The sequence below is a fragment of the Venturia canescens genome, chromosome 3 (genome assembly GCF_019457755.1).
Source record: "Venturia canescens isolate UGA chromosome 3, ASM1945775v1, whole genome shotgun sequence".
Classification (NCBI taxonomy): Eukaryota; Metazoa; Arthropoda; class Insecta; order Hymenoptera; family Ichneumonidae; genus Venturia; species Venturia canescens.
Window position 1 is genome coordinate 15,146,458 of NC_057423.1, and position 13,198 is coordinate 15,159,655.

General features: G+C 34.5%; 2 protein-coding genes across 4 annotated transcripts; one reads left to right on the forward strand and one right to left on the reverse strand.

The window, feature by feature from the left end:
- Positions 1-411: 411 nt before the first annotated feature.
- Rsf1 (Repressor splicing factor 1) lies at positions 412-6,147 on the forward strand. Of its 3 annotated transcripts, none has more exons than XM_043415006.1 (4): positions 412-650; positions 2,650-3,264; positions 4,356-4,427; positions 4,892-6,147. In XM_043415006.1, exons 2-4 carry the CDS (start codon positions 2,663-2,665, stop codon positions 4,917-4,919), a joined length of 702 nt encoding a protein of 233 aa, XP_043270941.1. In that variant the 5' UTR covers positions 412-650; positions 2,650-2,662; the 3' UTR covers positions 4,920-6,147. The 3 variants fall into 3 exon arrangements, with proteins under 3 accessions (XP_043270941.1, XP_043270939.1, XP_043270940.1); XM_043415004.1 differs by lacking the exon at positions 412-650 and adding an exon at positions 1,034-1,156; XM_043415005.1 differs by lacking the exons at positions 412-650; positions 4,356-4,427 and adding an exon at positions 1,052-1,156.
- A 1,593-nt stretch (positions 6,148-7,740) lies between these two features.
- Positions 7,741-12,274, reverse strand: Zw10 (Zeste-white 10). Its single transcript, XM_043415002.1, has 10 exons — positions 11,899-12,274; positions 11,357-11,559; positions 10,235-11,042; positions 10,014-10,162; positions 9,839-9,939; positions 9,548-9,723; positions 9,118-9,324; positions 8,895-9,032; positions 8,210-8,343; positions 7,741-8,013 (listed from the first exon to the last, which is right to left on the reverse strand). The coding sequence occupies exons 1-10, from the start codon at positions 11,933-11,935 to the stop codon at positions 7,798-7,800; spliced, it is 2,169 nt and encodes a 722-aa protein (XP_043270937.1). The 5' UTR covers positions 11,936-12,274; the 3' UTR covers positions 7,741-7,797.
- Positions 12,275-13,198: the final 924 nt, after the last annotated feature.

The following is a 13,198-nucleotide window of genomic DNA, read 5'->3' on the forward strand; positions in this document are numbered from 1 at the left end:
TTCTTCAGGAGAGTCCACGATTATTAAAATATTCAATATTTTATTACAAATGAAATGAATTCCCGAGTAAATTATTTATAAAATTCTGTTTTCATACGAAAATTGATATTCGCGGTACACGTCCCAAATACATTATACCACGTGGAACTCTGATCGAGTCGACCGTGAATGATTTTACCGGTTTATCAATGCTCAAAAAGCGATGTGAAATGAATTACAAATAAAGATATGAGAATGACGTTGGTTGAGAGAAAAATTACGTTTATATCTGAATTGCGAAAATTAGAATAGTTTTCTCAAATGTGTATAATAGATACGTTCATTTGTTAAAAATAATGGGTATAATTCGAACATGCCGTGTGTTCGGGTAGTCTGGGTTCGAGATACCGGGGCGTTCAGTCGCGGTTTCTGTGCGCTGTAGACCCCGCGGCCATTCCGGAATTCTATTGATTCGTACATTTTGTGTGTGTACGTGTATATGTGTCGGCCTATATGCGTGCGTCGTAGTGTCGTCGTCTCGCCGCATCGAGGGGTGTACTTGGTCGGTCTCTTCATATTCCGGTGCTTCATTTGCGAGGCATCTGTTCGTCGTTTTTTTATTTCTATACAAGTGCTTATCAATTGTTCTTCGGAAATTTAGGAATATAACCGTGAGTGCAAATTATATATTGTCGATATGTTACATTTGAGAAATTCCAAAGTTCAAAGGAATAAGAAGGAAATATTATCACATCGGTCCTATGCATTGTTCGTTTTCGGTTTGTCCCGGCGCGCGTTACCTTCCATTTTGGAACCCTCCATATCTATGCATACACAAATACATCAAACATATACATCCTCGCGCAGACACTATAAACTCAATGAATTCCATTAAACAATAGTTTTATTTTGCATAATTTTATTTTTTTAATTTTTATTGCAAAATTTCCACGATTTTTCACGTTTTCGTCGCATTGTCGTCAACGGCTATTTCACAAAGTCGCCGTGGGTGAATTCTACGCGCGACTTTCTATTCGCACACATACCCACCACCCAGTGCTCGTTTTACGAGGTGTGCCCCAACAGGAAATCCATAGTGAATGCCCAAAGTCGATATTAATCTAATTTACACGAGGAAAATTATCATTCCGTTTATTTCTCAAAGAAAAGTATCCGAGTACACAACCTCATTCTTTTTTTATCTCTGTCTATTTTTTTCTTTTTTTTTCCAATTTTTGCACGAGGTTTTTCAACACTAAAATACGACGCTGAAGTTTGCAACGTTGGAGTCCAACGAAATGAACAAAAAAAACATTTGTAATTCACCAATTATTTTTTATTTCACGAAGTATCGGTGAAGCTTGAAAAACTGCGAATTGTAAATTCTGCAGATAACAAAATTGGAGAATAACTGAAATTATTGGGGATTTCTTTACATCATTTTGTTGGACTCCAATGTTGCAAACTTCAGCGTCATCACTAAAATATTTCTTCCTATTTAGACAAATCATTTTTTTGTATGATTTATTAGCAACACTTCTCAGTGAATGATTGTAAATTTATTATCTATTTTTATTTACTGCCAGAGTACAATAATTTGCACTTTTTATATTCTCAATGGATTTGGTGTTGTATTTATTTTCACATATATGTAATCAAGGAAACTTTTCAGCAGTTACGAACATATTATGTCTGATCAATTGTAGATTAATTGTCATTCATTTCAATTTTTAGAACTGCCTAACACTTTCAACTCAAGTTTGATCATAGATCTCCATCAGTATTATTCTAATTGTTGTGAATTTTCCCGGAATCAAATTATAGTTGTGACAAAAAAATGTTGTTTTCTTTCTCGTAATGTTTAGGCAACAGCAACAGCAGGGTAGCAACTGTAAACCATATTGCATGTACTTATCTATGTACGTATTAACATACTGCAATTGACAGTTGCCCGGTGTACAGTTGCTGTTCTGCTACGGAAACAGTATCTCCTCAATGGAATATGAAGCGTCTGCATTCATCTTAATGTAAAATGTATGAATATAAAGGCATCATATTCCAAACACAATGAGAAGTATTATCTGTCAAAAGCCTGCTTTCCTGGTAGAGTAGAAAAGTATGTTGGTGTATAAAAATCTTCAGCTTTACTGCAACTCATAAAAATCATGTATTGGTACGAATTCATTAATATAAACTTTTTACGGATTTTGCTTGAGATGTTTATAAAATAAATTCTTGGTTCAATAAAGTTATGGATTTGATAGCAAAGCATAAATTTTCTTAAAATATAAGTAATTCTTTGATAACAAATGTTGGTATTGTCTGAGAATTTACGAAGCAAATGTTAATACACAGAAAAAAAAAATGGTAAATCATCTTTGGCGTACCTATCTAAGTATATACGCTGTTGTGAGAATACAAAATACTGGAATCTTGAAACTAATTTCTATATAATTTGAAAGTGTTTTCTCCTAAATGAAATCTCTGTAAGCTATTTATGCGCATAACAGTTGTGTGCTTAAAATTGACAAAAAGCCAGAAATACAAAACTCTTCGGATGGAAACAGTTTGAGAGGTCTTTTTTATATTGGTTCTGAATCTGATGAAATAATGAAGAACTGAAGCAAGGGAACATTGTATAAATGAAGGAACAATCATTGAATTTTGCAGATTAAAAGAAAAAATGACACCAGAGGGATATACAAGGGTGTACGTGGGAGGTTTAAACGACAAAATAAAGAAGGATGATCTACAGATGGAATTTGAGAAATTTGGCAAGTTGAACAAAGTGTGGATGGCGTTCAATCCCCCGGGTTTCGCGTTTATCGAATTTTTGAGTATGGACGAGGCTGAGCTTGCCTGCAATAACATGAACGGAACTGAGATAATGGGCGCCAAACTAAGAGTTGAAATATCTCGTGGACGTGGTCGCGGTGGTGGCCGTGGTAGCTCAGGAAGTTTTCGTGGTAGTCGAGGGTCTGGGAGCCGAGGTTTTTCTTCGAGGGGAAGTTCATCGGGTGGAAGCAGCGGAGGTTACAGGGGCTCAAACTCATACAACGATCATGGCAGTAGTAGCGGTGGCTACAGTACAGGCAGGGGTGGAAGTAGGGGCAGAGGTCGTTATGATGACTCGTATTCATCGAGTCGCAGCAGTGGCTATGTCAGTCGCGACAGTTATTCGCAAGATAGCTATGGGACGAGTGGCGACACTGGCGACGATTACTACTCCGGCAAGGATTCATCAACTGCGAGGTATCGCAGCCGTTCCCCGGCAGGACGTGGCAGGTACTAAAGAGATACCTAATAATCGTAAGAAAAAAACAAAACAAAAAACCATAAAATATTGCTCGTGTTCGAGTCAAAACTGTGCGACTGTAATTCCATGCAAACAAAACAAAAACTTATTCGACGAACAGCAGAGATAACAATCGCGGCGATGATATCGTGGGAGGGGGGGGGGGGACAAAATAGAGAGACTAAACGATTTTGATTAATCGATTAAACGGAATCTCTCTCTTCGATGAAATATTGTCGTCATTCTTCGAAACGAGGACACTTAGCGTTTTCAATCACGATACTTCGCTACGAAGCGCACTTCGAGACACCGCTTTTAAAAAGAAATCCCATATTCGCGACGTATTTTAAAAGTTGAGAGTTTTGATTATTTTTTTCAGTTTTATCTCTTCGATAGGTGAACCTAAAATGATATCCACTCTCCGCAAACTTCGCAAGAGATGACACTTCTATGCTTTACACTGCACCGTACTTAATTCATCGATAATCACCGCTATTATTCAATCTTCGTCGTTAACGTGTTTCTCTCTGAGTTGGAGAAAAAACAAAACACACGATATGAATAAATTTTACGATTTAATTAAAACATCTTAAACTTCGCGGTAATATGGATATGAGAGCGAGAGAGAACAAAATTGCAAGAACAAACAATGAATTGACTCTAAGAATTCGATCACTTTTTTCTGTTAGATTGCGGGTTTTTTTTTGTAATGCTCATTCGTACTAGGCATTGTAGCATCAATTTTTCTTTTTTTAACCTATTTGTTAATTCGATTTGTAGTTCTTGGAGCAGTAGGTTCAAAACGTTGAACTGCTCACTAGTACAGTAACAATATTTTTATTTTACTCAATTTAAAAAAATTAAGCGGTTCACAAAAAGTCTGAAAAAGTTCAGCCATCCTGAAAATGTTACAAGCATTGTTAAGTGCAATTTCTGACTTATCATAAAAACTGATTGTTTAACAAATAATTTCTTTTTACATCTTATGAGAAGAGCTTGTTAATTTTTTCGAATACTTGAAAATTATTACGTAATACTTCCTCTTATTTGATATTTCTCTTTGTCACTTGTTCTGGAGCAGTGTTCGAGAAACGCTTCGTTCAATGCCTCAGAAATATCGCAAACGTGACGTTGAATCTAGTCAGAAAAACAGGTACAAAAATTCTGATTTTTTATGAATTTTCCGAACGTTCTGAATAAATTTTGTATTTTTTGAATTGGTAATACTAAAAAAATTAACGTTTGTAAAATGTAGAAGATGGTGAAATTTATTCAGATTTATATCCAACTGCGAAGTTTCAGAATTCTTATACTATCGAATTTTTTACTCAATCATGCGTGTGATTGATTAAGAAAAAGCTTAATATTTGTAGAAGCTCGAATATTAGGAAATGCAATGAAAAATTAAGAATTGGTAAAAAACATTCGAGGAAAAAAGTATGATCGAATTTACGCAATTCTTCACGACTGCATGCGCAAGAAAAGTTGATTTTGTCTATCTTTTCGAAAGGGGGAAACAAGAGTAATAGCAAAAAAATCTCTCTCATGTTCCAAGTCAGCAAGAGATTGACGTGAATATAATGTGAAATCCTTTTTTTTGCACTTCCATGTTCACAGTCATCGTCATCTTCGTGAATGCACATAAAAGAACTACGCTACGTTGCCAAACTGAACTGCGGGCCGATCAGCCACCCGCCTCGACGACTACATTCTGTCCAATCTACGCAGCGACGTGTACATATACAAGAATTATTCTAACGATATATATTACGAAATACTTCCTCTTACAACGTACGATTTGGTTTTATAGCTTCAAATTCCCGCTAAAAATTTTTTTCTCTAATGAAGTAAAACAAAAAAAAACAAAAATATCGCACCTCCCTTGAGACGAAAAAAAGAACATCGAAAAAGTGAAAAGAAAATGAAGAAAGATAACAATGAGTGAAATACCGCGCAGTAAAATGAACGCAAGGAGATTGGCAATCGAAAGACTGACAGTTTTGCGAATCGCGAATCTGACCAAGGACAAAAAACAAAAGCAATTTGCAATACGAGATCTAATATTGAATTTCATATTTAGACAAATAGTAATCGAATTACTAAAGAATTTCGGTTTTTCTTTTAATTACCAATCGTACGGATCGTGATCGAACATTTATTCTTCATAACGATTATGAATTTTTGGCAATTACCGTCGTGCTAGAAACACCAGATGCTATTATTATTTTTCTTCTTCCCCGTTTAAATGTACTCTTCATTTGAGTCACGACCTTGCGCGATTCGTTTATGCTAAACAATAACAAAACGAACAAAAATTGTTACAATATTGGAGGACAATATTTCCCATAATTATCGTATTTCCTCGTCTTTACGTATAAATGAAACAAAAAAAAACAAAGGCTCGGCGTTGCTTACTATTAATACTGATAGTGATGTTTTTTTATATTTAAAAAAAAAATGAATAACGAGGCGCAATAATGAAGCCGACGATCATTCTGCGGGCTGCTGCTTGGCCCATGAGAACGGAAAATAAATTTCAAGCGGAAGTCTGGAATCACAGTCCGGATCAATAAAAAGAGAATAATTGAACCGAGATAGATGTATGATTTTTGGAGAAAAAAAATGAAATTATATTTCGGACACATAGAATGTTAATTTGAACCCCCAAGCATCACGGTTCGATTACCGTTGGAAAATATGAAAATGAAAATAATGCACGTGCCGTACACGCAATTCCAGAGTGTTCGTACAAAAGGCACGTGAAAGAGGAAGACAAAAAACAAACAAAAATCAATAATCAATGAAACAATATTTTATTTCTGCTGTAAATGACATGGAATTGGAAACATATTAAACAATTTGCGCTCACAAAACCTCTGCCCGCCACCCTGTGCCTGTCTACAAATTTTGACCATTATTAGACCGTTTGTACTGTTGCCACCGAGTCTTCGTGTTTCGACGCATCAGGGAAACATCGATTTTGACGTACACGAGAAAAATTAAATACGCTACGATTTTTTAAACCTCTGCGGATTCGCGTCGTTAGTGATTTTTTTCAACTTCAATATCATTTTATTTTTTTTTCCCTGTTCAATTACAATCTTACTGCGATAAACTTGAAAAAAATATAGATTCGGTTAGCCCCGGGTCAATAGACGACAGAGCTGTCAATATACTTATCCCGAGGCTCTGCCGAGTCTTTTGATTCTCTTTTGATAACTCGCGTAGCCTCGAGGAAACCTTACAACGTAAGTATAATATTGGGAAATCCATTGGAACATGAACACCGTCGTTTTAACCTGTAAAAAAATTCATGTTCTTTCCTGTTTAACAATTTTCCTTTCTTCAATTTACGAGTTCATTCTGCAATCTTCATTTTTGTTTGATAACACAGTTGTGTGATTACCAGAGTTCTTTGACGACTCTGAGCATGAAAATAATTGAGTAATTAAAAAAAAAAAAATTAAATCATTCATTATAATCTGAGAATGCCCCAAAGTTTAAACATTTCGAAAAAATGGTGATTGAATGAATGAAAGAACTTTGGGCCACTTACACAAACTTGCACGTTTCAGGTGTTATGGAATTGAAACCACGAAATTCGTTTTCGAACAGTAAAATAAAAAATCATCTAAAGCCTCATGGCATACGAATTTCTTTGATTTTCAGAAAATTATTTTGTTGCCTGCTCGCCGTACTTGTTTCGTTACACTTCATGAAAAGTTGAATCTCTTTAATCCAATAATAATGATATATTGCCTTTATAGAACTCAAACATTGTATGCAATGAAAAAAGTGCCTAATAATATCTAATTGAGACTTCTGGAAACAGCGAGTGATCGAAATTTCGTTTATTCCGGAACTTCGTTGCATTTTTCATAGTTGAGAATTCCCTGAAAAAAATTAAAAAAAAATTTTATTCAGTGTGTATAATTTTATTCACCTCCTATATAAAACGCATATGAAACTTTAATTTTTATGGGAAATATTTTCAATTAAAAAGTGTTTGAGTAACTGATCGCAGTGATAAAATACTAAAACTTTATTATTTACATTTATGGTAGTGCAAAAAATTGTTTTTGTTTCTAGTGAATAATCCTATCTCCAATACGCAGTTATCTTTTTCATTATGTAATTTATCGGCTGTCTGGGCTTTGGCGAGGACAAACCACGCTTCCTGTTTATTCGTATGTTTGTCCATAATTTTCCCAGTAAACAAAAAAACCTTCGGTATTGTTTCGTTGTTACGAAGTATTTTACAAAAGATAAACGTTAACGATTTTTGAAATTTAAATTGACAGCTGTCCTTTTCATTTAGTTCTTCAATTTCCGAAAATAGTTTTTACGTTACAATTATTTGAGAAATGTGTAGATTTTCTTCGAATGTGATAAAATTTATGATGATAAACCCGAATGAAACTTGAACAAATGGGGGAAGGATGAATGTAGAAATAATTCTCGAGACATAATAAAAATGATTTTTATTCAATAGCAATGATACCAGATGGAAATGAAAAAGTGATTTATTTTATTATCGCGAGGAGATTGGAGCGACGCTCGGTATTTTGAAAAAGAGCTCTTATTAATTGTTTCACTTGGTTGGCTGTAAATTCATTGGCCAGTGGCCCTTTGCCATCAGCCCATCGATCTTCTATTTCTTTCAGAGAAGCTTCTAGCACTTTTATAAGTTCTGTGAGCTTCGACCATTTGGTGACGTGGCGTTGAATCGTGTTCGGTTCCTGGTGACAAAAACGTGAGAAATGAATTTCGTTCTCGACGAAGAATCGAATAATCGATATGAAATTTTCTTTTCAGGCATGGAGTACGATCCGAGTGACTTTAGAAATATATACGAAGCAGTAAATGAACAATAAAAAGGTTGAAAAAAATTGCAATGCCGAGTGTTTATTGAGTGAACCTGCTTGAAAATCTCACCGGAAATATTGACGGTGTTCTCGTAACGATCATTCCAAACAGGGTCACCAATTCCGTCGCAACGTCAGCTGAAATATCCTCAACTGTGATAACTTTCATCACAAGATCCTCTACCATGGAATTCGCTATGCAACCTAAGGCATAAATTTTAAATGATGAATTACTCAAGTTTGCATGTAAATTGTAGTGATTATTAATAATTATTGGATGTCTTTTCTCATGATTTTTCTCCGCAAGTTGAAAGATTTTCGACACATGCACATTTTCAATTAAAATTTACTTTAAACTTCAGAATTAATAGCGTTGTTCACATTGAAATTTATTGATAGGAATGTTAAGACATCATTGTGCAACTGTCGAATTCTTTGGAAACTTTTGAAGTGCAATGATTAACTTTTTATGCAAGACTTTCAAAAACTGCTAGCTACCGTGGCTCTGTTAATAAATGTTTAATACTGTTATTGTGAAGGACCAATTTTATAGGATCTCAAAACAGTCAAACTTTGATTTTTGTATCTATATCAACTGTATCAACGTCCAAGTCTGAAGCAATGTTGACTAGAATTCCAATCGTTCGAAAAATTAATAGAAATGATGAAAAGTGTTAAACTCGAGTTCAAAAATGTCGAGTTTTTCATGGTAAAATATGTTAATGGACTCTCAAAAGAAAAAATTGTTGACTAACCCACGGCACGACAATAAATATTGATGGGCAAAACGTCCATCCAAACGGTTTTCAACAATTCCAATTGTCTTATGCATTGTCGTAATTCTCGTTCGGTGCTCGGTGGTAATTCGGGCGTTGACGCCAGTTGCGCTAGTCCTATTATCCACGTAAAACGAAAGAAAAAAAACAGATTCTCAATTGGGAAATAAAAGGAAAAAATGTTTATCTGAATGAAACTCACCCGATTCGCGAATAATTCCTATAATAATATTTCTTTGATATTTCATGTGATTCAGAAAACATTCGGTGCCAACTTTTCGCATTATCAACGTCTGATCCGCATACGTGATATTGTGTTTTTGGACGTGAGTTGGTAAACGGTCTTTGTACTCGTATGCCAATGAGAGAAGATTGTGAGCCAAGTACATGCAGTTGTTATGGAACAGAGCTGTTTAAAAAGCACAGGAAGGATCTATTCAATTTCTTCCAAGTCCATAAAAATTATCACAATTCTTTTGCACGTAAATCCAAGAGTTTCCTCATTGAATTCATAAGCTATAATAATCATAATTGAGCTTATTCTGTTTTTTTTCTTTTTTCAAGGATTGTTAAATGATAAAAGCAGAACTAAAAACTTGGACGTAAAAGCTTTCTGGTAAATTTTCACTTACCCACTTGTTGAGGAATAGTCTCGAGGAATTTCTTATGATATTCAGGAACAGTGCTCACATATATTTCGAATACATTTCTACTGGTATAAAATAATCTAATCGCGCAAGCTTCGGAACTCCTGCACGCTTCATCCAGAATTTCTTTCGCAAGATTCAGTATATCTCTAGCGCTTTTGCTGAAATGGATAAACAAAGATTGTCAGCTTGGGATAATAATCATTTTCTATTCAGTAATGAATAGAAAAACAATTTGTTGCTCGGAGAAAAGAGCTTTGACAAAAGTTGATGTACCTAATTTGGCAGGCAGGTAATTGGAATGTGTGTTTGCTCAATTTCCGATTGATTTTGTCATTGTCGTTGTCGCATTGTTCATCGTGAAGTATCAGGGGTTCCTGTATAAAAAGAATGATATCATTAAATGAACGTCATTGAGAAAAAGAGTTTTTTCTTGCTGGTTGTTCTTTACCTCCGGCTCGTGCCTAAAAGAATCATGAAGATCTTTTTGTGAAATTGAGATTGCCTTAGCCAGTAGTCCCTGACATGTTTTTTCGATAAACAAGTGGTCAACATTTTTCGTGTAATCCGACAAAAACAATTGGTCAGATTCAATGAAACCTACGAGACAAAAATCGCTAAATATGGTTTGATGAGGAAAAAATGTTCCTAACTATAAAAATGAGTAAATACCAATTTGAAGCAAATAATCCTGAAATTCATTGATGTCTCTCATAACTTGTTCAAAGTCTTGTAACTCCGTGCTAGTGCTTGGAATAGTGTCAGCAATACAATCCTTTATAAGTATTTTTGAGAGCGGCTCCAGCAAGTGTTTTCTCAAAAGAACAATGAATCTTTCATTATTCTCAGCCGTAACATCCAAATGTTGGAGTAAAAATTGGAACAAGAGTTTTGAATAGTACAAGACACTTTTGTAAATTGGCTTTTTTTTCTTATCACCCTCCTCAACCGTGAAAATTGTTTCATCAGTGACACGGATCAAAGTTTCATTATAATTGACAACAGGAAAGATGACATATTTCATCAGATCCTCCGCAAACTTTGCAACTAGTGAGTCGAGGCTCCCGACATAGTGTAAAGATCTGATGAGTTCTTGAATCTCCTCCGGATCGCAATCTATTGTTAAACTTGTTGACTTTTTACCAAGTTCCGTGTTTTTTTGCCACAATACGTATTTCTTCCACAATGTTCCAACGTCACTTAAAAACTTTCCGTTACAAATGGAATATTCACTTTTCATGGAATCATATATATTCAAACTTTTCAAATCATTCTGCGGAGCCTCCAGAAGATCATTTATCCTTTGCAACGTTTTTGCAGCTTTCACATATCGCTTCTCCTTCTTGTGAGTCTCAACGATTTTCAAAGATTCACTGAGTTCCAAAAGCTGACTCGACATGTGCAGACTGAGGCTGGATTCTTTCAGAGCATTCGATAAATCTTTCAATTCGCGTGTTGAATCGGAAAGTTCAATTTTGATCTACAATATACAAATTTATTGTGTATATTTTTGGGCTTCAGTTTTAAAGAAATATGATTTTTAGCAATTCCTATTAAAAGACTGAATTCGATGAGGAAGTGAGAAAAAAAATTCCAGATTATTTTGGTCTTCAAAACATACTCTACAAATCCAATAAAGTGTAACAAATTCTTTGAAATTTTGTCAATTTTTCAACATTATTTTTTATAAAGAAGTATTTTTAAGGGCTTTCAAAAATCAAAAGTTTTAAATTACTTTAAATTTTTAAAAATGGCAGGAAATTGCACACAGGTTAAACTAATTAATTCAATTACCTGTTCACGGACCCGTATCTCCAAATTTGTCATTTCATTAACCAATTTTTGAGCTTTGACTACCAATGCTTGGTCCTTTTTCAAAGTTGGTACAAACTCAATATAATTATCATCGATAAAGTCTTTCACATTGTTTTTCAATTTTGCTATTTCCTTTTGTATTTCTGAAATTTTTTCCTTCAAATCCATTTTTTCTGGTTGTCCTGAAATTCGTTAAGAAGATTATGATGGTTAATGTATTGTTATTCGGACAGCATTGGAGGCGAGGAAGTTTTCGTTGGCACAAATTTTTTTTATTTGCAAATCTGATGTTCTTACTCCAATGACATACACATAGGTTCGATGGCATTGCATTGAAAATTTATTTCACAAATTTGAAGTAACAATTATAATGACATAGTAACTACTATTACGAATGCTAATCCCAATTTACAAAAAGTAAACAATGATTATTAAATACGTTCAATTGCCACATACAGTTGACAGCTAATCAAAGTAATTTCATAGAACAACAATACAATGGAGTAGAATATTTGGCTTACCTGCTGATACTAAGACATTAGCAACAAACGACGTCATTATTAAATCACTACCATAGAACCTCAATATTGTAAAAGTTTTCCAATGAGTTGGAAAAGTCACCTTAACCTCCAACTCAATAATACCACCGCCGTGCCATACGCGAGAGCGGCTTGAATTTTCTACGTGTTCGTGTTTTTGTGTAATTTCAAATGACACCGTAAGCTTCGCGGTTTTCTCACTTGAAGCGCTATAATATATCTCCTCTCCTTATTTGTCGAATCCTCGGAAGGAACAACAGTGGTTCGAAAATGGTGAACCATGCATACTGGACAGGTGGAATTCTGTAATTTGAAAACAAACAAAAAATGAACCCAAAACCATTATTGAAGATTGATTTTTGTTTTGGTTTGTTTTATATAAGGTATAAAAGGTGATGGAATAGAACGAGCAGAAGGCTCAATAGGATTTCGAGATTGGTCGAATGCAGCGCGTATGCATCGTCGGTTCTCTGAGAGGAGCAGTACGCGTAACCATATGGTTGAACACGTTACCACGGTAACCAGGTTGAGTACAAGTTCAGTGACGGGGCAATATGGATCGGTTAATCCTTATTCTTCGAAATTTTTTTTTTCTCTAAAATAGGATTATAAAAGCGAATATATAAAATAGGGCACATTTATAAGTGTTTTCAGAGCTACGAAAATAAAGTAATCCAGTATTGGTGTATCAGCAAACACCGCTGAAGCGTGCTCAAGTTCAAAATCATTCACTTTCATAACAGTTTTGTTAAAAAAAGGAAGAAATAATTATGTAAACCGAGATTTAAAAAAATATTTTTTTATAGTTAAAGAAAATATTTTACCCGTGAATGGCGCTAATTTTTTTTTTTATTTATATATAATATAACAGAATGAAACATAGGTAACTAAATGGAATATTTTTGAATAAAAAAAATACCTTGGATAAAAGTAAATTCTTCTTGTAAAATTGGGCATTCGAACGATATAGAGAGGAAAATAATTTTTCAATTCTTATGCCGTTTTACACAAAGCCTTTGGGGAAAAATTGAACTTGCAGGTTAAAATCGAAAATGATAGACCCCGCGGTAGCACAAACGTTGCTCATCTAGCATTTCGTGATTCAGCATGATAATGTAAAAACAGGACGAGATAAGGGTAAATATAAAATCATCTAAAGAAAGAAAATGCCGTTGCAAAACCCGAACATTTTATTGAAAACAGATTTCTTTTAAAATTAAAGGGTAGTCAAAAAGTCTTGGGAGCAACAACAAGATGATATGTTACAAAATGTTATTTTATT